At 40.5% G+C, this 27402-nt stretch overlaps 1 protein-coding gene across 1 annotated transcript in view; it reads left to right on the plus strand.

Moving 5' to 3' along the window:
• The window catches only part of AHCTF1 (AT-hook containing transcription factor 1), a 64275-nt gene that overhangs the window by 34017 nt on the left and 2856 nt on the right, over window positions 1–27402 (plus strand). The window contains exons 12-34 of the mRNA XM_063124306.1: window positions 209–337; window positions 645–735; window positions 820–909; window positions 1055–1195; window positions 1708–1812; window positions 2278–2371; window positions 2917–3040; window positions 3146–3202; window positions 3983–4129; window positions 5393–5577; window positions 5800–5944; window positions 6101–6232; window positions 7749–7896; window positions 7989–8139; window positions 8600–8701; window positions 9092–9296; window positions 9419–9619; window positions 11437–11857; window positions 14437–14551; window positions 15653–15759; window positions 17685–17842; window positions 18368–20423; window positions 22756–22889. Of these exons, the coding sequence (XP_062980376.1) occupies window positions 209–337; window positions 645–735; window positions 820–909; window positions 1055–1195; window positions 1708–1812; window positions 2278–2371; window positions 2917–3040; window positions 3146–3202; window positions 3983–4129; window positions 5393–5577; window positions 5800–5944; window positions 6101–6232; window positions 7749–7896; window positions 7989–8139; window positions 8600–8701; window positions 9092–9296; window positions 9419–9619; window positions 11437–11857; window positions 14437–14551; window positions 15653–15759; window positions 17685–17842; window positions 18368–20423; window positions 22756–22889 (5238 nt within the window). The remainder of the gene's footprint in view (window positions 1–208; window positions 338–644; window positions 736–819; window positions 910–1054; window positions 1196–1707; window positions 1813–2277; window positions 2372–2916; window positions 3041–3145; window positions 3203–3982; window positions 4130–5392; window positions 5578–5799; window positions 5945–6100; window positions 6233–7748; window positions 7897–7988; window positions 8140–8599; window positions 8702–9091; window positions 9297–9418; window positions 9620–11436; window positions 11858–14436; window positions 14552–15652; window positions 15760–17684; window positions 17843–18367; window positions 20424–22755; window positions 22890–27402) is intronic.

Consider the following 27402-nt stretch of genomic DNA (forward strand, 5'->3'; position numbering starts at 1 on the left):
ATTTGTGACTGAAGAATGAAAACAGTGACTTCTGTAAAACTTCTCTGCATAGTTACGGAAACATGCAGGAAAGGTGACAACCACAACTTTTCCTCTGACTTTCTTTTGGCAAGGCTTTTTAAATGTTTTTAATGACTTGTGACTTTGCAGCTTTCTACTGGCAGTTTAATTGCTGTCCTAATAAATAATTGTTTGTGGTTAATTACAGACCTTGCATTTCTTTAAAAAATCTGGTTGTTCCTTAAACGAAGCTATTCCTGATGGTTATAATAGGTGTCTTGTAGCTGGTTTGCTTTCTCCAAGATTTATTGACGTTCAGCCTTCAAGCTTGAGTCAGGTGAGCCCATATGTGAGTGAAAATGTAATCTTTTCATTGTGTGATTGTCTTCATTTTTTACACCCAAATCTAGTTTAACTCAGTATGGCCCCTTGTGAATGCAGGTTGCCATATGTGCATCAAGGCCTCATTTAATTGGCTAGAAGCATCATTTGGTGATGGTGCACACATACCTATCTGGGGCCAGTGTTGCACATTGCAAGTGATTAGAGCTGGCTTTTAGCCTCTGTATTGGAATGATTATCATTGGTGCCATGAAATGCATTTATACTGATAGCAATGCATTTTGTTACTATTTTTTTTTAAGGAAGAGCAATTTGAAGCTGTATTATCAGCTGCTATCCAAACTAGTTCTTTGGGGCTCCTCACTAGCTGCATCAAACAGTGGACTGCTCAAGGTACGTAAATATTTACTATTTGATTAAATTATGTTCTAGAATCTAAAATTTATGCTCATAACGTCTGCTTTTGGTTTTTCTAAGAGCAACCAGATTCTGCCCCAAACTTACGTTTTGTTCTTGAATGGACATGGAATAAAGTGGTTAATACAAAAGAAGATTTTATTCGTCTATGTAAGTAGTATATTGTATTTTGGAACTATGTGTTGAACATATTCAGTAACTGGGCTGGGTTATTGGTTCATTTAGCAATGTTAAGAAAGCACCTTCAACTTTCACTCCAAACTAATATTGTCATAATTTTGTTTTTTGTCATAAGGTATCCCACTATTTGATGGATCATCTAACTTTATTGATCCACAAACTCTACAGTCTCTACAGCACTGCGAGTTGCTTCTTAGCAACCTTAGCACAGTTTTGAACTGTTTTGTAATGGAAGCACAAGAATTGACAGAAAAAGGTGTGTGTGATGAAATCTAAGGTGTACGTTTTGTGTAACTTTCTTTAAAAAATAGGAATCTTATAATCTTTTCTTCCTTCTGTAAAGGTAGTTCATAAATGTTTAGATACAGCTTCTTTAGTTTCACTTTTAATACCGGAAGTTCAGCTGATCCCAAAACACTGCACATTTATACGCAAGGATACCCAAAAGATTACATGAAAGTTTAGGCAGCATATCTAGCTGTCATTATGTTCCTTGGTAGTTTCTATGCCTATGCAGCTGATTTATTATCTTTTATGGCCATATTTGGGCTGAAGATGGTATTCCTTCAAAATCAGTTTAAAGGGTTACCCTCTGCCCACTAAGATGAGGGAGAGAGTGCAGTTCCAAATAAACTGTTACCACCATGGTAAACAAGGGACAATATCTTTTCAGAGTTATGAACTGCTATTGAAAGGTTGCTGCAAACTGTCATATATTGCATTCCAGGGATGCACCATGCTTACACTCCTGTGTTATTCCTCTTTTAGGCGTTACAGATCTAACAAACAAGCAGGTTGTAACTAGCCTGCTTTTACAGTATGTGCAAGTAGTTATCTGGTTCTGTCGATCCAGCCTTCTTCCAGAAAGTTCAGGTAAGCTTTTATTTGTTTGTTTATTTATTTTATTGCATTTTTATACTGCCCCATAGCCAAAGTTCTCTGGGCGATTTACAAAAAGAAACAGTGTTTAAGTTCTCAAACACAGCAACTACTTTTTCTGTTTTAACAAATGTAGTGCAAATAGATGCTACTTTCAGAATAGTAGCAAATGACAGTAGATTCTGTGACAGTTGTTGATGTGTTCTATCTCCTGGCTTGTAATTAGGTAGCAACAGTTGTGTTCTGTTTAGCTTTATCCCACGTTGGTATTCCCAACTGCTGGCTTCTGTATTGCGATTCTTGTAATTGGGTAGAACATCTAAAACAAATGCATTTGAATATGTGCGTTGCATCTGATGCTAATTCTACTTAAAGTAAACCCATTGTGTATTCTGTATTCAGTTGGAATTGTTTTCATCTAACTGTTTTTTAAAATGAGTTTTCATCTCTTGCGGGTAGATGAAGATATGGAATTGTCAAAACCTTCCTATAATTACCAACATATACAGCGCTTTTATGCCAACTGTCGTCAGAAACTGGAACGCTTATCAAGGTAAAGGCTTTCTGAAGGAATTTTGAAATCATGCCATAACAAAGAGTTGTTGCTAACTGTCAGGGGAAGAGGCAGCAAGGTATAGGCAAGACAACAAGGGATTGGCTTGTGATACAGAAATGGCTGATATTTCCGTAGAAGTATCTAATATTTGTAAAACCTTTATGCAAATATTATTTTGTGCCAGTGCTATAACTCTGTGTGTTGCCTTGTTCAAGTTGTACCCTTCTCTTGTGTATTAAATCATAAGACATTCTGGCAAGGATCTATTACACCAATTAATAAAATGCTATATACTTGGTACATAATATGCAAACACTTTTTAAATCCAAGGAAGTTTAAAGTGGTTTTAAGGTTTTTGCTGAATAATCTTCTGCAGAGATTTCATAGACTAGCTGGTTCAAAATTTAAACTTTCTGTATATGTAGTGGAAAGAGAGAGAAACCGAAATCACACAATCTGTTATCTAGTATAAATTTTAAATTTGATTGTAGCACTTAGGGATTACCTTGCTTTTACAGTATTACTTTTTGTTGTTGTTGCAGAGGCAAATGGAACCCTGATTGTTTGATGATTGATGGAATGATATCCCAGTTAGGTGATTCAGTTGTGAAATTGTGGCAGAGAGATGATGGAGGAACAGGAAAATATCCTCCTCCTACATTACATGTAAGTAAGACTGGTAAAGGTTTGCTAAATTTTAACAAATGTAATACCTGACTGTGTTGTAAATTTTAACAAATGTAATACCTGACAATGTGTTGTACATTATAGGCGTTGCTTGATCTCTACTTATTAGAAAATATTGAAGAACTCTACAAGCATGCAACTGTATCCTTTCAAAGGTTTAAAAAATGACAATGCAGTTATTCCAAAATTACTGAAATTAGCCCTTTATTAATTGTGCAAAACATTCTTTAATGTGTAGAACTTAAAGCACAATGTTAAGAGAACTGGGTTCAATGTTAAAAGAACTGAAATAGCTAAGATCAAGGCAGTGCAAAAAAAGAGAGTAATATCTTTCATCTATGGGAAGAATGGCAATCTTAACATTGTGCTATGTCGTAAACTGATATATTGCACATCATAGCCAAGGTTCTCAAAATTAAATTATTCTTTTAAAGCTTGCAATTTTGCTTTCCCTTCTCCCCCCCCCCCCCCCAATTTACAAAATAAATTAATTGCATGAATTAATTGTTGGGCTTCATAATTTTACACTTCTCCATAAGAGTAAATACTTTATTATTGGCACAAGGATTCATGCAGTTTTGTAATAGGTTCTGTAGCAGTTCTCATGCTTTATTTCAAGCAAGAAGCTGTAGAAGCAGAAGAATATCATGGGATGGATGTTAGTAAAGCTACTGGAAATTATGAAGAAGCTATGAACATCTTTCAAGCCCAGGAAATTGCATTCTGTAATTCAAATTTAGAAAGAATTAGCATCTTTGTGCTAATCTTGATAAACAGTGAGGGTTAAACATGATTTAATATTTAATGAGGAATGATATTTTAAAACATGAAAACTGAAGAAAAGATAGTTTTATAAATGAGAATGTCCTTTTTTCTAGCACATCACTGGTTATTATGATTGACCTTAATATTTTTAATTAGACAATTTATTTATTACTGGACATCATGCATTCCTGTCCAAATAGGAATGATACATCAGTGGATGCTTTCCCAACTGCCTTTGCAGTTCCTTTAGGTCTGGTTAATCTAATCCAAGGTTTTTGGTGTTTGGATCACAGTGACTATGAGGTATGTATATAAAGTGACACTTCAGTTATATTAGAAATAGCTATAAAGTGAAGATAAAAGAAAAATATATAACATTGGCACTAATCAATTAATATACATAGCTGGAAGCATTCCTAATGGTCGAGTCTGAAATCCAGTTGTCTCTGAATGCAGTGAGTTTTCCATGCGTTTTCTCATTAACCATACAGTGTGGCTTGTTAACCACCCTGAACAATCTTAACAACAAACCATGGGTTCTTAAGGTGGCTTGTTTGAGAAAAACAAACTACTGCCTGATTAACAGCCCATCTTACAGAACTTTCATTGAGTTCCGATAACATGATAACTCATCCTGTGGAAAACATGCTGCGTTCAGGCAACAAGTTAACCCACCCTGCCAAAAATGAACTGTATCCAGTTAACTCAATAATCCATGGTGGGTTACCCAGCTATAATGTTAGGTTGATGTACCTGTCAGACTAGGATATTGCTGGTGCAGAACTGTGAAATGAAGGAAATGCTGTTAGTGCATTTTAAGATCTTTGTCCCGCTGCTGGCTTTTGCTTTGGTTTTTGTATTCTGTTTTAAACTTTTTAAGGTTTTAACATTTAACATGTTATGTTGTATTTTATGGGTGTAAATCTTGTTTTATGACGTGCTCAAGGGGCTTTGGCTATTGAGCGGTATATAAATGTCATAAATAAGAATATTCACCTTTGAGTTGTCCTAAAGGATTTCTCATCACTGAAGTGCCAGCTAGGTTGATGCAAATTAATCTGCTTAAGACATGATAGCACTGTAAGGCAGACATAGCTCATTTAAACTGTGTAGGAATCTTCTGTAGCTAGATTTGTTTATTTGCCATCAGATATGTATATCTATGCATTAGTGTATAAAGCAAATTCAATATTTCTTTCAGTTTCAGTACAGAAAACTTAATAGTAAAAAAATATAACTTCTTCCATTTGGTTGAATGCTCATTGTAATGTCTGAGCTTTCCCAGCCACCTTCTAAAATGCAGTCTCATTTTAACAAAGCTCTTTGCACAGGAAGCTTTTGATCCACCACTACTCAAGGAGTGGTCCCAAGGTTGAAGAGATTCTCCATACTGGAATTCTATTAAGTACGAGAGGTCAGCACTGGAGTGGAAGGTTAACTGTCCACATGAATTCTGTCCACATAGATCTTTGGGGCCTGATAAATTGATAAATACGTGCATCTAATATAGATGTTTCCCAGTATCATTATAATTTGTATTCTGTTTGTCATCTTGAACTCTTGCAGAATTCTCTGACCTATCTGTTTCACCCATCTACAATCAAATTTCCTTGGCAACACATGAGAATAATTCAAGCATTGATGTGTCAAGGAGAACACAAGCGAGCCCTCCAGTACATGCAAACAATAAAGCCATCAATGATGAGCAGCAGTGAAGTTGCACTTCACCTTACTGTCTTGCTATTTAACAGGTGAAATAATTAATGCTTTTTGATATAAGTATGGAATTAAAATAATGCTAAATTAAAAACAAGCTATCAGATCTTATTTTGACAGTATCACTGTTCATTTTTTGGTATACATTTCAGTAGTAAAACACTTGGAACACCTTTAGTAGTAGTTTTTTAATGCCATTTCTCTGTAGCAGAAAGATCTGGCACAGCTTTAATTTGCTTTTCAAAAATCAATTTCAGTTGTATGGTGGAAGCTTGGAGTGTGCTGCGGCAGCATTCTACCCGGTTAAATGTACAAGAGATGCTTAAGCACGTATATGAAATCTCTCAGGAGTTGGGATTGATGGAAGATTTGCTAAAACTGCCATTCACAGAAACTGAACAGGTAAGCTTACTTACGAATAAAATCTCAAAAGTACAATTCTTTTCCCAAAAAGGTGATTGAAAACACCATTAATATGGTCGCACTCGATATGTGTGTTTGCATAATTAAACCCTAATTGCTCTAGAAAAAGGAACATAATCTAAATTTACTTTTTAGGAGTGTCTAGAGAAGTTCTTGCGGACAAGCACTGGTGTCAACAATCACGAGTTCCTCTTAGTTCACCACCTTCAGCGTGCCAACTATATTCCAGCACTGCAGTTGAATCAATCGTTGAAGACTAATCTCATGGTAAACCTTAACATTCGGATGGGCATGGGTGAAATTAAACGGCTTTTACTTTGGAAAACTTGCTTTGATATGCTGTACAAAAAAGAATGCTATTTCAAACTAAGTACTAAAAAATATATCTGAAAGTGTACTTGACACTTGAACAACTACTTAAGTGAAATTCACAAGTCAGTTTGGGGAAAAGGGGATCACACCTGGTACTAAAAATAGCTTGTTAAGCTTTAACTTTCAGGTTCTGATTTAACATACATGTGTGGTATAAATTTCCTCATGTAAGGTATCGTAGCCCTAAACTAATGATAGACATACCATGTAAGTTTAAGCAGTCAAGTATGTATATACAGTATACTACTTGTGTTTGCCTAACTTCTGGTTCATAATGTACATTATAGCAAATTAATTTATACTGACCAGTATCATATGTGCCAAAAGCAAGACAGCTTGAAAATGTTGCTTGTTCTTTATGAGTGCCTTAAAACTGGCATGGCGTTCACCTGGTGTTCAAACATACCCATGCAAATGTCTACAAACCATTTTGGCTAATTGCCATTGTTTCATCTGGCATCCAAAAAAAAGCCTGACTTCTAAGAAGTACAATTCCCTAGCTGATTTCAAGACCATAAATGTATATTTAACGGTTTGTTTGTCTTTGAGATTTCACAAGTAAGTTCAGACTTCTTAGAAAAACAATTGCAATTACGGTAGATGCCAAGATGTGTAACCCTCGAGATGTTGGTGGGCTCCCATCAGCCTTAGCCAGTATAGCCAGTGGTTTGGGATGATGGGAGTTGCAGTGCAGCAACATCTGTAGGACTGCATGTTCCCCACCCTACAGGATAACAAAAATCTTGTAATGAAGCTCCCCTCCTCCTACTTCTGCCCTTCTTTTGGTACATTGAGTTACCCCTACCTATCAAACTATATGGTAAATCAGATTATAATGTCCAGTAGCCTAAGAAGAAAGCGTAAGGAACAAAAACGCATTTCAATAGTTGGTCATACAAATTGCTTTCCCAAATTTTCCAACATGTCTTCTCCTTATAATATATCTTCTGGCTGCCAATAGCTCACAACTTTCAAAATGAAATCACTTTGTCACAAAACTAGTGAAATCCATTTTAGATTTGTAACTGAGCCCAGTCACTGTATAATTTTTGCAGTTCTCTTTCCTGAATCCTCAAGATAAGCTGAGGATTTTGGATGTAGGGGCAGTTTATAGTACTATCTATTTATAAAAAGAGTGTTCCTTGATCCATACTTATCCACTCGCAGAGCTTATACACTGTAGCGTTGATGTATTAAAATCAGTCAGACAAATTTTCTTATCACCTTGGCATCAAGAACTCATTAATATGCAGATCTATACGGATCATGTAATAGCCACTCCTTAGGTTTTATGGGTATAATTTTACTCTGGGTGCCTATGTAAAAAAAAAAAGCCTAATTGGAATGACATGTTTTAATTGTTCCTACAAAATGCTCATTTAGAACTCCTCTTTCCTTCTCCCTTAAATAGAATGACCGTGATCCGCGCTGGAGAGAGAGATCAGTTGCCAGAAATTCTATATTAGACCAGTATGGGAAAGTTCTGCCCAGGGTACAAAGGAAGTTAGCTGTAGAGCGAGCCAAGCCGTACCATCTGTCATCTTCACTAAGGCGGGAAAGTAAGTCTTTCATTTCAGTGGGAATGGTGAAGCTTTTACAAAACTATTTTAAAACGTTGATAATGTTGATTCTCCCTGTTTTTTCCCCTTAGTTTTGAGACCAAAGCCATTATCAACTGTTGCAAAGCAAGTTGCTACAGGAAATGTAGTTACAAAAGCAACTTTCATCAATAATGTACTGTCCAAAATTGGAGAGGTATGGGTGGGAACCGAACAGAAAAATAAGTTACTTCAAAATGATGCGTAAGTACTACTTTTCTTGCCTTAGGGAATTAATTGTAATTTGTGTTGCCAATACTAAATTAAGAACATCAAAACAACTGTCCTCATTCTTCACTTTCCTCCTAATAGCCATAATTAATAGACTTGTATTGCTACTGTTCCAAAGATATGCATTTTAATATTCAAACTTTGGCTTAAAACAGTCCCATAGTTCAGCAATGTACTAAACAGTGTGATTTATTTTATAACCTCTCATATGAAATGTTAAACTTCTGCATCTCTCGGGATTAAGTCAAAGATGCAGGTAAAAAGGCAAGAGCTTTTGTTTTAAAAGGGCATTAGAAGGAGGCAGTACATGTTACATAATTATCTTGCCTCTGTCGAATTCATTTCACTTTGGGGAAATAATACTTAAATAAATGCACATACGATTTTAGTGACTTGTTTGAACTTGGTGTCTCTGCCTGCTTTCAAAATCCAGAACCGAAGAACAACCATCTAGAGTGGATCCTTGCAATGATAAAGAGTTGCCAGACCCATTTGTTGGAACGCCAGTTACTAAAACTTTGAGAAAATGTTCCAGGTAAAATTGTTTAATAGTCTGAAGTACACTTAGAAATTCACTAGCTCTTTGTATTTTTTGGGTGCTTTCTTGACCCACTGAAATTAGTAACAATAATGGCTTACAGTAGTATATGTTGGGAGTTGCTTAGTGAGTTCATACCAAATAGCTGGGGTGTGTGGCATAACATAATCTTGCCTTGAATTAAGTCTTACGTGTGAATTAAACGTTTTAAAATGAAAGTATATGTCTGGTCTGGGCTTGGGAAAGTTTTCTATTAACTAACCTGGCAAGTGAACTGTGGTGATGTATTGATAAACACTTAAATCTTAAAACTGGAAATATCTCAAGCACTTTCTGTTTGCTAATACAAAGGAACTTATTTTTCCCCAACGCTTAAAATATTTGCAGATTGCTTGACTTGGTGGTCCAGCCTATTCCTCTTGATTCACCACCCGTTGGAAGTAGTCTGCAGGTGTCACCAAGAGTTTCTGCTTCCTGTTTGCTTTCTAGTCCATTGCATTCCAACCCTCAGTACTCCATAAGAACATTACTCCATAAGAACTTTACAAGAGCACCAGAATTAAAATTACTGGAAACACCCCCTGTTGTCAAGGTATATAGAATTGTGAACGTTTCAGGAACCTGCTTGGTTCACAGGTTGAAGCGCCACATAAAGATGGGCTTCTACGCGGATTTTTAGTTCACCCATTTTAAGATGTTTTCTCCTCTCCTTAGAGAGCTAAAGCTTTGACATCTACATCTTCCTCTGGCTTCCCTGGTTTTACTCCTCAGTCTATTTTGAGATCCAGTCTTCGCACTACTCCTTTAGCTACTCCAACTGCATCTCCAGCAAGATCTATTACACCCACGTTACGTTCAAAAGAAACAAAAATATCGTTTATGGAAGAAAGCAAAGCTTTACAATGGACTGCTGGGGTAGGTCAGAAGAAAACGAAACTGGAAAAGAACAGTCTGAGCCCTATTTAGTTGTGACTGTAACAGAATAAGCACTGTAGGGATCGAGATTGGCTTGACACCCATACATTTACTGTCAGATTCTAATTGGGAGTGGGGGGGGGGGTATGTGTAGAGCCCAACACATACAGGGCTGATCTATGTAATTATTCTTGATGCTTTTCAAATTGGAGGTGGGGAAAAGAAGAAGAGCCTAACTGAAATTTGCCAAGTTCACTGGGTTCTACATGAATAGGCCCCAACTAAATGTGATGTCTAATGTGCAGATGACAGGCAAGTCTAGGGAGTCTGGGTAATGATTCTGATTCCAACTCCTGTGTATGCTGCATAATTGCATAGAACATATTCACACTGACAAGGTTCACACATGACTGTTATCTATGGGTTATCTACCCCAGAAGTAGGGTGCAATTCTATGAAGCTGCTGAGTATTCAATGCAGGGCGCCTGGAGGGGCGGCGGCGACTTTTTTGCTAGACAGCCAATTTTGCCCATCTAGCAGCAGTACTTTGGAGGCTCAGGAGGCCATAGGAAAAGTCACATGGCCACACACCTAGTCTCCTCCCCTCCCTGCCCCCACAAACACCCCCTTTTCCTGTCTCCATGCACTGTTTCGGAACACAGTGATGTATCCAGAACCACAGTGGCTACGAGAGGGGAGGGGAGAGCATGATTTCTGAGCTCCAAGGTCAGAGTCCAGAGAACGAACAATTCTCTGTCCATCTGTCTGGAGGACATAGGATTGCTTCCTTACCTATGCCTGCGCAACAGCGAGTGAGTGTGCTGCCTCCTGCATGCTCATTGCTTCCAGTTTCCTTAACATACCACAGTACTGGGTTCGGATGTCATAACCACAACACAAGAACACGGCATCCCAGGGTTGTTTCGGAAAGCAGGAGTAGGCAGGGAGTAACATGCTCATTCGCTCCCCACACACTCTCAAACAGGTTGTGTGAACTGGGTCAGTAGCTATTGTGTAATTATCTCAAGACTTCAGTTTGAGGCAACTGTAGCCATCACTTCCCTGCCGTAGTGTGAATGGCAAAGTCCATCAATATAATTGTCATTGTTGCATTTTTTTTCTTCCTGAAGCTTCAAAGCAGGTGCACATTGCCCGCTTTAATGTTAATTGCAGATCCAGAGACCCTCTTACAGTCTGCTGTTTCTGAGCTCTTGCTGAAATTATTTCCCTGGCATTGCCCCCTGGCAAAAAAAACCAATTGCAGACAAGAGCAAAGGAGCAAGCCAGAGTTGCAGGAAAGGCACAAATCTAGTAGCTGAGAAGTGGAATGACAACCCGCTGTTCCTTTAGCTGAGGTCTAGAGACAGCTAAGCTATTTTTATAGGGAGTAGGGAAAAGATGTCCACTTTTTCTACTCAGATTGATTGGTTTAGTTGCTGATTTGAGCCTGACTTCTCCTATGTCCATCATAGGTGGCGTTGGCCTGAAAAAGAATCAAGTCAAGCATTAGTTAAGACATGCAGGTTTCTCAAAATGGGGAAGTTCTGTCTGGGGGTTATCTTTTCTTTTTTAACCATGGAAGGACTTTCAGTTAAAGGTTTAAAGAATGCCCACATTGCACTCTCCCAAGATAACATGCATTCAAGATGTGTAATGCTCTTGTGTGCATGTAAGGACTGGTCACTTTGATATAAATATGTTGTTTCTTGTGGGCCAGGGAGTTCAGTGTATACTTCATCAGTCAAAACATGGCATGGCCAGAATTTTCTATTCACTTCTCTTTCTTACTATAATTTGGACCTTTTTTTTCTTTCAAGATGATGGATCATAAAACAAAATACACTGCAATTACTTCTGAAGATTATTATGAAGTTCAAATGGATGATATGTGGGCTAAGAATGGAAAAACTTGCTCCTTTTCGGCATACAGTCTTCAGGAAACACATGAAGAAATGGACCTGTTACCAGTATGCATACAAAGCGAGCATTTGGATAAAACTAAACCTTCCGAAAAAACTAATACAACTGTTGTTAAGTCAGACAAAACTACTTCGGAGCGTCATGGTGCAAAATCACCAGTTGACTTCAGAGATGATACCGTCATAACCTCTCAGTCGGCTCATTTTTTCTCAGAAGACATTGTAGTCCTACCAACTGTAAGAGAAGCTAATGAGATAGTGGGAAGTGATCCTTTGCAAATGGAACAGCAAACATCTGCAGATGTAGAACAGTCAGCTGGTACGTTATGTGATCTAGTTGTCTACAGATATAATAGAAAGGAGTTAACAAGAATGGGCTTGCCTGGTGGATCAGAGCAGAGACACTCCCAAATAGAGCAAGACATCAGGCAACCCCTGCCTCCAGTAATCAGAGACATACTGTCTCTAATCATAAAGTTCTGTTTTTAACCTGTCATTGTGAATGCTAAGGGCTTATCAGTTTGGAAGCAGAACAGGTTAACCTGAAAATAAGTAGTAGGAACATTCTAGGTAGGTAGGAGTAGGGCTGTGCACTGCCTCAGATCCGAACCCTGAATCCAAAGCGGATTGGGGTGGTTTGGACCCTTCCAAACTGGATCCGAGGCGGTTTGGGCAAAGGCTAAGGCAGCCCAAAGCTGAAGCCAATTGGCTCCAAAGCTTCGGGCCACTTCAGAGCCCGCCCCCACTAGTCTTCTTACCTGCTGCCTCCGTCACTGCCACCATCATCTTTCTTCTGGCGGCTTCCGGTGCCACCGGAAATAAAAGGGAATAGGCTGTGCAATTTTAAGTTATCGCGTGGCCTACTCCTTTTCATTTCCGGCGGTACCGGAAGCCGCCAGAAGAAAGATGGTGGTGGCCACCAGGCAGCAGGTAAGCCCCCCCCTTCCCCACTTACTTGGGGCCGCTGGCGCTGGCTTGCATCCAGCGGCTTCCACTCGAGAACGCTGAAGCCAGGAAGTAGGCCATGGCCTACTTCTGGGCTTCAGTGTCGTCGGAGTGGAAGCCGCCGGATGCAAGCCGACAGCGGGCGCAGGGAAGGGGGGGAGGGGGTCTTACCTGGTGCCTCCACCCTCTGCGACGGCGGAGGCACTAGGTAAATGGTAAATGGGGAGAGTTTTCTGGGTGCTGGCTGCGCAGCCTGCACCCAGAAAAGTCCGAGACGCCTTGGAGGGTCCGAATTTCACCTCAGCTTCGACACCAAGGCGGATCAGGAACCCCTGAGGCAGCCCCAAGGCGGATCGGGGCTGCTTTGGAGGCTCCGGATCAGCCTCCGAGGTGGAGTCCCTGCACAGCCCTAGGTAGGAGTATCAAAGTTGTTGAATTAAAAGTGGTTTTCCAAATCCCTCCTCGCCACCCACCCCAAACTGCCTGTTAGGTACCTGCAAGCTTACAGGTTGTTGATAGTAATTGAGACTAGAGGATGCAATGGGTCTCCAAGTCTGGGAGAGAGACTCATTGTCTGTTCTGGATAGGGTTCCACTCCCTCTGGAAGATCAGGTTTGTAATTTAGAGGTTCTCCTACATTCATCATTGTTGCTGGAGGCCCAAGTGTCTACTGGAAAAAGTGCAGAAGAGGGTATTTAAAATGATCAAGGGGCTGGAGCATCTCCCCTAGGAGGGAAGGTTACAATAGCTGTGATTGTTTAGCTTTGGAAGAAGGAAATTTAGGAGATACATGACAGAGGCGTACAAAATTATGCTTGGTGTGGAAAATGTGGGTAGGGAGGCATTTTTCTCCCTCTCATAATCTATAACCCAGGGTAATCCCATGAAACTGATTATGGGAGATTCAGGACAGATCAAAGGAAGTATTGCTTCACATAGCACATAGTTAAGCTATGGAATTCGCAACCACAAGGCACAGTGATGGCCACCAATTTAGATGGCTTTCAAAGGGGTTAGACAAATTCTTGGAGAAGAAGGGTAAGAACGGCTACTAGTCCTGATGGCTATATGTGGCCTTTCTAATCTGCTGAATTGCATGCCACCCATGATCCTACAAGAATCAGAATCATAGAATAGTAGAGTTGGAAGGGGCCTCTAAGGCCATCGAGTCCAACCCCCTGCTCAATGCATTGTGACTCCTGTTCCTGGCTGTTTAGAGCTATGAACATGCACAGTTCTCTTAGGGGGGTGGGTAGGAATACACTGCAACACTTTTGTTGCAGGTCTCGCTTGTTATATTGCTAAATTCTGATTTGGTTTAAAACATCTATGATAGCCATCACAACATCCTCTGGCAGTAGATCTCTTAGGTTAATCCACATTGATTTTCTAGTGCATCTGGGGAAAAGTGCAAAATCTTAATATCATAAGAGGTCGACAAACCCCTTGGATAGCTACCACAAGGTTCTCTTTTTCTCAGTTCTTTGCACATTGAGGGGGAGAGATCTTTCCCTGTTTTAGCTACAAGACACCAACCCCTCCCCATTGAAATCTCCAGAAAGCTCTGGAGAGAAGTGGAGCCGGTATCTGACCTTCACACTGGCTTTTGAAGAAGATAGAAACAGGCTGTGCTGTTCCTGCCTGCTCCAAATCTAGCACAAAATGAGAAAAGACACTGCTTTCATTTCTCTGTATGTGCCAGAGATTGTTGAACAGCAGTGAAAACAAAAAACAATGGTTGTCAACTAAGCCAAGCCAAAACTTTTAATTTTGATTCTGATTCAAATTTCAGTATAATAGAAATAAGCATTTTTGAATTCCAATGAATAAAATCCAAGGATTCTTCTTGAATTGGGGGTGGGGGTGGGTTATTTTTTTTAAAGTATATGCATTGCTTTAAAAAAAACAGTGAGAATAAACAGATGCTAATTGTGTAACTTCTGCCGTCCATAGGGTTCCCTGAAAAGGAGGACAAGAAATATGGCTCACTTCCTGATGGAGTACTTGTAATGGATCATTTGACTGCTATCCAAGACACTGTAGTTTCCTTCACACCATCTAATGAAAGGTGAATATGCTAACTATATACTGAAAATAATAGATGTGTAATGATTTGCTTTAAACTACGGCTGAGCAGCTTCAAGAGATCCTGGGGACGTTTTTGGCTCCTGGACCTCTCCTGTGGGTCACCTCCACCCCTACATAGTACTGATTTTTTTTTTTTTAACTTTTAAACACGAAATGTCCATAATGACATTTCTGGACAAATTAACTTGTTCAAGATAATCTTACTGTTTGGGGCTCCATGGTAGTTACACAGCACTAAAAGGATCAAAATGGGTTTAAAATGGCCACCCCAGGTGCCATTTTGTTGCTTTGTAAAAACAAAAACTGCTTTAAAATACTGGTGGGCAGTGGGCATGGCAGGACTGCATGTTGCTCCTCCCTACTTTAAGCCATTAAAATTTTATTTCTGTGTTCCGTTTCTTGGCTCTTGTGAATATGATGCTTGATGGAAAGAGGGCCACAGGTGGAGGAGCACCATTTTGCGCCCTTGGTTGTAATATTTGTCCTGTTCTGGTTCTTGTTTCTATAATCATATACTCTTCCCAACAGCATGCTGATCGTTGTACGTTGTTTTCCTGAGCCTTGATAATCTTTAGAAAGATTGACAACTTGTGATGATACCTAATTGTTGTGATTGTTTGTTCTTTTAAATTAGCAAGACATTTATTCCTTAGGCCAGTTGTGCTTATCTGGTTTTTGTGATTCTGAGTGATGCCAATAGTGATTACACTTGTTTTCTTGAAATTAAGTTCTGAGTTCACTGGGGCTTGTACCTAGGTGAGTGGTACTTGAGCACAGGTGCTTATTGAAGCTTGAACTGTTAATTGAATATACAGAATAATTCACATTGCAGACTTTAGCTAGCCATATCTTCACATGGATCACATGAATAGTTACAATTTTATATAGAACAAAATGGTAGGTTCCAGACTTTTCCATAGAACTGGTTTTGCTGTATCTCTTGCAGTACTGCATAAGTATAGCTGTACTGATTTAAGATGTGTGGGGGGAAAGAACTATCTTAATGGCCTTCGTAAAGAAGCTGTTTTAAATTCATTTTATTCAACTGCATATGTGAATATGTCTGTCTTTGTGTACAAAGTGAAACTGATGTCCTAGAATCCAGCATGCCACCATTGCAGGAAGACAACAGTCACCATGCTGATACAAGTACACAAGCCTTGGAGCCAGTAGGAGCAGATTCTGAATGTATGTATATTTGAATTATACAAATATAAAAGTGTTTTTCCTAGCTTCTGTTAGAAGTGGAAGATATTTGAAATGCTAGAAGTGTGTGATTGTATTCTCTGGCCTAGTTCGCATATAGGAACAACCCAAACTACGTGTGGTTGAATCATTGGGTGTTGTTACATATGAACCCTGTTCTATGGTTTATCTATGGGCTGTTAACAGCCCGGAATTCGCATCTAACAACACACCATGGGTTCGCTTTCAGGGCTGTTTGTGGTTAGCAATCCATAGTTAAACTGTAGTGCAGCATTCACTCAGAACAAACACCCACAATCAACAGAAACCCATACTCTGGGTTGTTGTTATGTGCAAACTAGGCCACTGTGTGCCTTTGATGCACACAGTGTTTAAAATTTTGTAAGCCTGGTGTGTTTGTTTTATATATTGATATGGTAGCTTCTGAACTATTTAGTACGCCACTGTTTTAATTGTATGAAAGGATTAGTGTAAGCATATACCCCAAAGAAGCATTTGCCCCTATGCTTGATGACTCTGCTAATGCTGCCTCACATTTTGCAGTGCTATTGTATAACTTAGGTCATGTTACAGTGGAGGAACTTAAGCTTATTCTGTACAAACTTGAAGTTTGGCCATTATTACATATCTGCATATTTTTAAACTGTACCTTTTCAGAAATGTTCTTATTTAGGATTAGTTTGAACCTATAATTTAATTAGAACTGAAAGTTAACTAGCCAAATGAATCTTGGTCAGCTGAAACATCTCCCTTGTAAGCTTGAGATTTTAGAAGAATTTGTTTTTATACATGAACTTTTTTGCTGGTACAGAATCTTCTAGAAAAAGGATGAGTCTTGGAGCTATAGTAATACACAGAAATATTTTGTTCCTTAAGATCTCTTCCTAGAAAATTCATCCACAGTCTGAGGCCATCTTCCCTAATTTTCATAGTAAATGTCCAGAACAGTGTGGAAACAGATATTTCACCTGTCTTTTTCATAGGGGTGTGGGTCTTGAATGTGAACCTGTAACAGTGCTTTGAAAGAAGCAGAGTAAAGTTACACAAAAACCACACCGCATATGTGTAGCATATTGTGTGTGTACAACAGGCCCCTGTATGCAGGGCTAGTGATCTGGTTCAACTGTAACGCTGGCAATTCCTGGGTTGTTTAACCCAGGAATTGCAGAGACTTTTAATCAACACCCATGTTCCTAGGTTGTTCTGAGATGTCTTAATCTGGAACAACAAACCAGTAGTTGTTGGGTTAACTCTGGGTTGCTTAACCTATAAAGCACCCAGAGTTCCTGGATTCGGATGTCACAGAACAATATAGTAATGGATTTTTTTAATAGGTTGTTGATTAAAAGTGGAGATGACAAGCATACAGCTTGCACACTCAGCTTGTCCCTGCAATTTCTGGATTAAACAACCCAGGAATTGCCTGTTTTACATCCAGACCAGGTCTATAGTTGTCTGAAATGTTGAGAACGATGTAATGAACTCTTAGCACAATATATATTTAAGAGAAGATAACATTCCATTTTTTGAAATAGGAATTCCGTGGTGGTACATTGCAAAAGCTATAATGGTCTCATTTTGTTTCACCTGGACTTAAAGATACAGCAGAATTATTTGTTTACTGTAACTTAAATGTGCATCAATTGTGGTTGGATGCATATTCTCCGTATAGATAAATGTCCTGCTCTGTACTTGTACATAGATAGTTTAGTATTTACAGCTGGGAAGCACTGTGTGTCACAACTATCTAAGCTGTTTTGATTCTAACAAGCAAAGGTGAACAGAAGCTTAGAATGTTCCTTCAATATAGTTAAGGAATCTCATCAGGATAACAGTAACTAGTAAAGAGTTTTGATGAGGAAACAATAAAGTTGGATAAATAATGGGAAGAAACCCCTTTTTTTCAGCTGTTATCAGTATTCCTGATAGTGAAGATGTTGCAAGTATTCATTCCAAAAATGAACTTGAAGAAAGAGAAGCAATACATGAAGATAGAACAGAAGAAGCAATCAGAGAGGAAGATACAGTAATCCTGCCAGAAAAAACATCATCTAATATTGAAAATGTAAGTAAAATTTAAAGTCTAAATATGCATAGGACTGTGCCCTGAAAAGGCACAATTAGTAGGACTGGAGCAGTAATATCAATTGGTTTTGATATTAGTAGGACTGGAGCAGTAATATCAATTAGTAATATCAATTGGTTTTGATATTAGTAGGACTTGGAGCAGCACTGACAAAGCAGCTCTAGGAGGAAGTAATTTCTTCCCCAGAGTACTAATGGGTGCAGCTGCTGCTTCCTATTAATTTGTGTGCATGCAACAATTGACATATACATTTGCAACAATTGCAACAGAAGTGGCAGCTGTATCCATGGAAGTTCTGGGGACAGATCTTGCATCCTCAATGTGATCCCATACTGCCTCCATGTAGAACAATGTACAAATAACTAATTCAGACAATAGCTAATTCATGGAATGTAGCTGTTAGTTTGATTATTCCTTTAAAAATTGAAGTACGGCTGATGTTACATTGTTACATTTCCTGAAATATGTTATGTACTAGAATTAATATATGCTTTCTATTTTTAGCTTATTGGAGACAGAAAACACGAGGAACAAGTTTCAGAAGCTATAGTGGAGGCGTTCCCATACAATGAACTGTGCTCCTCAAGCAATCTCAAATTTCAGTACAGCTGTGACAATATAGAGCAGCAGGTCACATGTGAATTACTTGATAGAGATGCTGATGAATCTTCCTTTACTGAAGGAGATGGAGATCTTCTGTCTCCAAACAACTTTACTTTAATATTAGAAGGGGATGAAGAAGCTGAGATAGGAGACTCTACTGTATTGAGTACTTTTCCTCTTAAATCAGCTAGCCCAAAATCAGAGGGTGAGTGCATGAATAGTGCTGGAAGTAACAACGAAGAACTTGCTACAAATTCAGAATCCACAGTAACTAGTGATCAGAAATCGCAGAATACTGAAGAACCTATTGAGATGGCTGTTGCTGAAAATGTGTTAGATGTAATCAAAGATACAAGAAGTAAAGAATTTTCAGCTGAAGTAGTGGAACAATCTCTTCATCAAAGCATAAGCAAGGCATTAAGTTCCCCTGAGGCTCCTCTACAAAATGTTCTCGAAACAAATAAAGATATAAAATTAAGTCAAGTGGAAAATTTGGTGATGTCTAGTACCAGCACAGAGCAGGCAACACAAAGTGTAAATGTCCCATTATCTGATGATCAGCCATTGACAAAGATGGATAAACCAGACCTGTTGGTACTGCCTACGCCAAGGAGAAGTGCTAGACGAGCGAGAGAGACTTCAGACATCCCTGAAAGCCTTCCCTTCAATCCTGAAGAAGGACCTCAAGAACAGCAAACACGCCAGGCTATTGCTTTTCCAGTCAGAGATGCCATCAAAACAAAGGAGTGTGACTTGGAAATATCGGCAGATGTTCATCCCATTGCTCAGGAGTTTCAGGCAACCATTACTAAAAGGAGAGGGGTTAGAAAACCAAAGGAGCTTGCATCACAACCTCATGAGCATCCAAATGAGCAGCCGCCTTCTGCTCGCAGGAGGACTGCTAGAATGACAAGAAGTTTAGTAGGGGATCAAGAAGGTAGTCAGTTCATCATTGACCATACAATACAAATGACTCTCAATCCTAAAAGTGCAAGGAAACTAAAAACCATTGCTTTCCATCTTGCAGAAAACGTAATTTCAGATCAGGAGGTGGAACCCCATCAACAGCCGCCGAGTGCAAAACCAAGAAGAGGAAGGCAGAAAAAACATGGCATACTGAAAGTAATAGCTCAAACAGAAACTGAACCTGGGAACTTACCATTATCTACACCAGTCAGAAGGGGTAGATCTAGAAAGTCCAGTCTAGCGGAAACGATTTCTGAGCATGACATCCAGCTAAGTGAACCACATTTATCTGTACCAACTGGACAAGAGAGAACACGAAGCAGAAGTGTATCAGAAACTGTTTCTGACCGAGGGCCTGAGCTTACTGAACAGCTGCCTGTAAAGCGTAAAAGAGGTAGACCAAGAAAGAATCCTTTAAATGTTTCAGCAAATTCACTGTTGGACTTGTCTTTGTTGTCTCCTCCTCCTCGGACAGATACTAAATCCTTTGTCGCTACTAGAAGAAATACTAGGAGTGGGACGTTGAACCTGTCTACAAGCACAGGATGTTTACCTTCTTTAGAGGAGTCTGCAGTGGACACCACAAAGAGGAAATCTACAAGAGTTAAATCTGCAAGTGTAGAGAAAACAGATACAGAAAGATCTAATCTGGAAGAACACTCTGTTCAGCCAAGTGACACAGTGGCTTCGGCAAGGAGGCAGTCTAAGATGACATCAATTAGAAAGAAGACACAGCTACCATCTCTTTCTGAGGAAGGTACAGAGGAGGAGGAACACTTGGCACAATCAACTGATAATATACTTGGATTGCAATCCACAGATGTGACCAAACTGAGACTTGGTGAAACAGGGAAAACTTTGGCACACCATGATAGTCATGTTAAAAGGACCAGATACAGCAAAAAGAGTGTGAAACAGAGCGTCTACTTGGATGTAAATGAAGCCTTCTATTTTTCACCTCCGCTTACAAAGCTCACAGAAAAAACTAAAGGTATTTGAATTTTTTTGAGGTAAATAAGTTGTTTACAGACCAGTCGAACCCTCATGCTCACGAAATTGAGCAAAATCAGAGCTGGAGAAATACTGGGGATTTTTATTCCAGCAAGACTGCTGCATGTTATTGGTTGCATGCTATAGGTGGAGGGCTTATAGCTTAAAGTAGGTTGTACCTTTTCCAAATAGATTTCCCAGCAAGCCATGTGCAGAATGTGATATCTGGTATAAATTAGGGAAAGCTAAAATCAAGCTGGTGCCAAGCCAGCCTGGCTGGGAGAAAATTCTATTTTCTAATTGCTCACTAATGCATCATTAATGTCTTAACACTCATGAGGAGGTAAAAGGCAAACATGTTTGGAAATGTTGATTATATTTAAAGATGATAGACTCGCATACTCTAGTAGAAAAAGGGGGAACAGAATTACTCATACAACTTTTCTTTGTGGGGCTGTGGAATATCTGTCATGGCTGAAGGTAGTGTGTTGATACGAACTCACCCCATGGGGAGATGGAAAAATTGAGTTGCCTGAAGAAGACAGCCAATTCATCCCTGCCAGCCATGGTTGCTTCTGAACCAAAGGGAGATAGAAACTCCGTATCTCCAAATTGACTGTAAGGAATTGGGCTCAGACAACAAACCCTCTAGAGTGCAATGAGCTCAGCAACATGACTAGCAGGGGAAGGGAAGGACTGAATTAAATAACAATGTACTCCTGTGGTGCTTTTCTCAGATCCTGTTGTCCTTCAAACTTTCCATAAAGAGTGTGTTGTGGGGATGAAGAGAGGGCCATGCCCTCATTTGTCCCCAAAGTAATTGCAGTGGAAAGAGAGAAGCTCAGAGGCAACTTCTTCTAACCTAAATGTATGTCATGTGGCCAAGCCCTCCCACCGAAATGCGAGACAAATAAGAGGTCTGCCAAGTAATCTACGAAGCTTTATTAAGCAAATGAACATCTCTTTGCACCTCAAGAGAAATTAAACCCTAGGAACTTTCTTCTAGGCTACCACTTGGCTAAACTAAGCGAGACAGTTGTTCTTTCAACAAAAGGGAAAGCTTTTTCCTTCAAGTCTCTTTAACTTCAAGGAGGCTTGTTCTGGAGAAGGCTTTGACGAGAAGCTAGCCAAGCCAACCACGTCTTGCCTTCTTTTAGCTCCACCCATTTGAGTCTGCAGCTGACTCTAGGATCAGCCAACTCTGAAGTCCCTTCCCCCTCTGAAGGTTGCTGATTTCCCACAGGCTGTGAGTTGTTAACGTTTTCACTGATAAGGTCTCTTGAGAGTTCATCCCCAACTGGTGAAGAGCCTGGGAGAATCACCTCCCCCACTTCCCATGTAGGCTGGTACATTTCTTGCCCTGTCTCTTCTGCTTCAGAGTCTGATTCCGATTGATAGCCCGAAACTCCTTCCCCCACCCTAAGGGGAACAGGCCTGGTCATGACAATGTAATTGACACACTGTGGAAATGTAGGGAGCTGTATCCTCTTTTAATGTGAAATGGTTCTAAGACTACATGTAAAAGTCAACATTTGGAAAACAAGCAGTGTACTTATGGAATCAGAATTGCCCCTTTTTTCCTACTTGGGAAAGATAGTTTCTCCATTCAGTAGGGCTTAAATTGGATAGGAATCTACATTTGGGTTAGTGCAGGGATGGGCAATTTGTGGCCCTCCAAATGTTTGGGCTTACAATTCTCACCATTGGCTATGCTGGCTAGGGCTGATGGGAGTTGTAGGCCCAAACATCTGGAGCACCACAAGTTGCCCACATGTGGTTTTCTGAAACCATTACCTTTGTATAATCAAGTCCCTAAAGTACTTACAGCAAGTCTTGTTTAAAAGGTGGGGGAGGAGATAATGGGCGTATAAGCATCAAACACAGACCTCAACTCTGCCAAGCAGAGAATATAGTACAGAGTTTAACCTTCCCTCTCCCCCACCTGCAATCACCTGCATGCCTAGTAGACCACTGCCCTACTGAGAGCACTGCAGTGTAGCTGCCTGAACATCCAGCTGCCTGCTTCTCCAAGGTGTGGCTATTCTCAACAAAAGTGGGAGCAGACTTTTACTTAGGGATCTGTGCAAGAGTGGACTGTTGGATACTACAGCATGCAAACCTCAAAGGGTCAGCATGTAAAGTGAACAGCCTGCTGTGTCTTGAAGACCTAACAAGGCTTTGCTATGCCAAGAGTCAGAGGGACACTTAAATTGGGGTTGTATGGAAAGCTGCTCCACACCCTGCTCTCCACTTGCTCTAGATGCAGGATTGCAGCTTAAATTGTATGTGTAGTATGTCTAGTTCAAAAGTAAACGTGTGCTTCTTAATATTAGGTGAACAAGCAGTGACGCCAGTGCAGCTCAAAGGTTTAGATGCAGGGTTGGCATCTCAGTTTGTCTTCTCACCCCCTGTTTTGAGGTCCAGGAAAAAACAAGCGTCCAGTATTTCAAGGATTGTGGAAGATTTGGTAAGTAAAACTTGTGGTCCTCCCTTCCATACTCAGTTCCTTCAAAAATCTGAAGAGAGCAAACCAAGTTTCTAGTGGAACAATACTTGCTGGTGGAGGTTTTTCCACATGTTTTTATTGAAGTAGAGCAGCAGCTGCTTAGGGATCACTAAAAATTAATTCTGATACTCTGAGACTTCGGTATCCTACATTTATTTTCTTTGACTTCTTCCATAACTTGTGAAACTTTGTTATCTTTTAGTAGCAGTTAAACTTCTTGATTTGGGCTGGTCTTTAGTGTACATGGAGTTATATTTTTAAATATTAGTACTGTTTTTCAGAGGGGTGCATGTGTTAGTCTGCAGCAAAACAAGAAAGATTGTTGTGGCACCTGAACAACTGACACATGTATTGTGGCAGAAGCTTTTGTGGACTGCAGCCTATGAGGACCTATGCCGCAATACATTTGTTTATAGTCTTTAAAGTGCCACAGAACTCTTTATCACTTTTAAATGGCACTCCGAACCACTGGGGAGATTATAAATATAAATCGGTCCCTTTGGTTAACGGCCTGTGCCTAATTTCGTAGCTAGAACACATGAGGCCCATGCAGCCAGGTAGAAGCTAGCTGCTCTTTCTGGCACTTGATTTTTTTCAGCGTTTGGGATAGTGGTGCCGCCCCCTTCTTGCCATTCCCCCCCATTCACACATTGTTCTGCAGTGTCAGGGACCATAATAACTTCCACACTGCAACTCTGTGGTAGCAAAGTATTTGGCTTCATCCTTTATCAGACCCAATAGTTATTTGTGATGGTACCTTCAGTCAGGTGCTTGATTTGGTGGGAACCCACTTCATTCCTGCTTTTCCAGAATCCCAGCAGAACCAGGAGCACGCTATCCATTCTCTGCTAAGTCTTTGTAGTCTTCTTGGAGTCCCATCTATGGATTCTGCCCTTACAGAGAAACATTTGGAATCGAGAGCTATTATTATTATTATTATTTATTTATATAGCACCATCAATGTACATGGTGCTGTACAGAGTAAAACAGTAAATAGCAAGACCCTGCCGCATAGGCTTACAATCTAATAAAATCATAGTAAAACAATAAGGAGGGGAAGAGAATGCAAACAGGTACAGGGTAGGGTAAGCAGGCACAGGGTAGGGAAAAACTAACAGTAGAAAGTAACAGTAGAAGTCTGCACAACATCAAGTTTTAAAAGCTTTAGGAAAAAGAAAAGTTTTTAGTTGAGCTTTAAAAGCTGTGGTTGAACTTGTAGTTCTCAAATGTTCTGGAAGAGCGTTCCAGGCGTAAGGGGCAGCAGACGAAAATGGACGAAGCCGAGCAAGGGAAGTAGAGGCCCTTGGGCAGGCGAGAAACATGGCATCAGAGGAGCGAAGAGCACGAGCGGGGCAATAGTGTGAGATGAGAGAGGAGAGATAGGAAGGAGCTAGACCGTGAAAAGCTTTGAAGGTTAACAGGAGAAGTTTATATTGGATTCTGAAGTGAATTGGAAGCCAATGAAGAGATTTCAGAAGCGGAGTAACATGGTCGGAGCGGCGAGCCAAGAAGTTGATCTTTGCGGCAGAGTGGTGAACAGAAACCAACGGACTGATGTGAGAAGAAGGAAGGCCAGAGAGAAGAAGGTTGCAGTAGTCCAACCGTGAAATAACCAGTGCATGAACAAGCGTCTTGGCAGAAGAGACAGACAAAAATGATCGAATCCTGGCAATATTATACAGGAAAAATCGACAAGATTTAGCTACTGCCTCAATATGAGGAATAAAGGAGAGCGAGGAGTCGAAGATAAAGCCAAGGCTACGAGCTTCCTTGACCGGAGTAAGCGTAACATCATTGACAGTAAGAGAGAATGAGAGATGAGGAGAAGGTTTAGGAGGAAAAACAAGCAATTCAGTCTTTGCCATGTTAAGCTTCAAGCGACGATGAAGCAGCCAAGCTGAGATATCTGAAAGACATGCCGAGATACGATCGTGAACATCAGGAGAAAGTTCCGGAGATGACAGATATAGTTGTGTATCATCGGCGTACAGATGATATTGGAGGTCATGAGATTGAATAAGCTTGCCCAAGGGCAACATGTATAAGGAAAACAACAACGGGCCAAGCACCGAGCCTTGCGGAACCCCTACTGAAAGGGGAAAGGAGGAAGACGAGCTGCCATTAGCCAACACGCTGAAAGAGCGACCCGCTAGATAGGAGGCAAACCAGTTATAGACAGAGCCACAAAATCCAAGGTCATGAAGGGAATCTAAGAGAAGATCATGATCAACCGTGTCAAAGGCTGCAGTTAGATCAAGGAGAATAAGAACGGAATAATGGCCTTTAGACTTGGCAGTAAGGAGATCATTGGTGATCTTAGTAAGGGCTGTTTCGGTGGAATGCAGAGGACGGAATCCAGATTGAAATGGATCCAAAGCAGAGTTACTAGAAAGAAAGTCAAGACAGCGAGAGTAGACCGCACGCTCCAGGATCTTTGAAACAAACGGCAACAAAGAGACAGGTCGGTAGTTAGATAGAGATAGCCTATCAAGAGTAGGTTTCTTGAGAATGGGAGAGACTGTAGCATGTTTAAAAGCAGAAGGAAATGAACCAGACGACAGAGAAAGATTAATAATATGTAGCAAGGAAGGGAGGATAGCAGGAATAAGATTAATAAAGACGCGAGAAGGAATCGGATCACGAGAACAAGTGGAAGGCTTCGAAGAGCGCAGTATTGTAGACAGTTCATCCGCAGAGACCGAAGAAAACGCAGAGAAATTTGCAGGAGGAGCTGACAGATGAGGAGCAGGAACTGGAAGAGGAGCAGAGCTGGCCAGATCAGAGCGGATAGTTTGGATTTTAGCATTGAAAAAAGAGGCAAAGTTATTAGCAGACAGAGAGGCGGGGAGAGATGGCGGATTAGGCTTCAGAAGAGACTTGAAGGACGCAAAGACCCGCTGAGGATGCCTAGCGTTTGACTGGATCAGCGTTGAGTAGTACTGCTGTTTGGCCAGTGTGATGGCAGAAGAGAAAGAGGAGAGTACAAATTTGTAATGGACAAAGTCTGCCCGGTCCCTGGTCTTACGCCAAAGGCGTTCAGCTGCCCGGGAACAAGAGCTAGGCAGTATTTTGGTAGTACGGCTGCCCCACCAGCTCTCTCGCTCCAATGTGTATCATCATTTCATTACCAAAAAATAGCCTATTACAGACAAAGAGTGTCTCTTATTATTATTATTATTATTATTATTATTATTTATTTATTTATTTATTTATATAGCACCATCAATGTACATGGTGCTGTACAGAGTAAAACAGTAAATAGCAAGGCCCTGCCGCATAGGCTTACTTTACATTAGGAGTGGCAGGAAGTCTGGGTACAGAGTGCTAAAAAAAAAGTCAAATTGCAAATAAGCTAATTTTGACCCTTTGGGCATTGTGTAGCTGCTAGGGAAAGCTTTTTTTTTCTTCAGGGAAGGGCCCTTTCTCTCAATTTTGGAGAAGGCAGCCCCCACCACTACCCCTGCTTTATATGAACCCTGTCCAACCTGAAGCCCTTCAGATGCATTGGACAATAACTCCCATCATCCCCAGCAGAATAGCCAGTGGCTGCCTAGAGGTGATATGTGTTGTATTATTTAGGGTAACCATATGAAAAGGAGGAAAGGGCTCCTGTATCTCTAAGAGTTGCATAGAAAAGGGAATTTCAGCAGGTGTCATTTGTATGCATGCAGCACCTGGTGAAATTCCCTCTTCATCACAACAGTTAAAGCTGCAGGAGCCCTGCACTCTTTTGTATCTGGTGACTCTAGCTATACTAGAGTGAGGATCTGCTACTGGCAAACCAAATTTCACAAGGAAGTGATCTGTCCATGACAGCAGGGTTGTTGAAAGGCCCTCTAAAACCAGATCATCCCCCATCCAGCCAACAGTAAAAACATTTGTAAAGTTGATATGACAATGATGGTTGAAACAACAAATAAACACACAACAGTAAAAACCAGGTCTAGGGTATATCCTGCCACATGTCAGCTCAACAATGTTTGTCATGGTAGCCATGAAGTCCTGAGCAGGTCCTGGATGTTGAAGTCCCCCCCAAACTACAGTCCTTGCCAACTTGGGCAGGGAGACTGCTGGTCAGCAGGGTGGCAGTGCACCAGCCGTTTATCTGTACTGTCTCTTTGGCCCAGCACAAGGTACAAACCTTCAAGACCGGTGTGAGGAAGGTGGAATCCTTATGAATGGCAGCCTCCCCCACCCCCTAGCCCTCCAATCTAGGGTAGTGCTGCACCAGGTAACCAAGTGGACAGAGCTGAGGCAGATTCACTACACTCAGGTCTCAGTAATGTACACTAAGTCAGTCCTTTCATCTACAATCAAGTCATGGATAGTGATTGTTTTATTGTGAGACTGGCCTGGCATTCAGAAGCAGCACAAGCAGTTCAGAGAGTGGGCTGATAAGGCAACCTGGATCTTGAGACATGGAGGAAGGACTGAAAAATGGAACGGATTTCATATACCTGTCCCACCTTTCCCT

Source organism: Elgaria multicarinata, chromosome 4 (genome assembly GCF_023053635.1).
Source record: "Elgaria multicarinata webbii isolate HBS135686 ecotype San Diego chromosome 4, rElgMul1.1.pri, whole genome shotgun sequence".
Classification (NCBI taxonomy): Eukaryota; Metazoa; Chordata; class Lepidosauria; order Squamata; family Anguidae; genus Elgaria; species Elgaria multicarinata.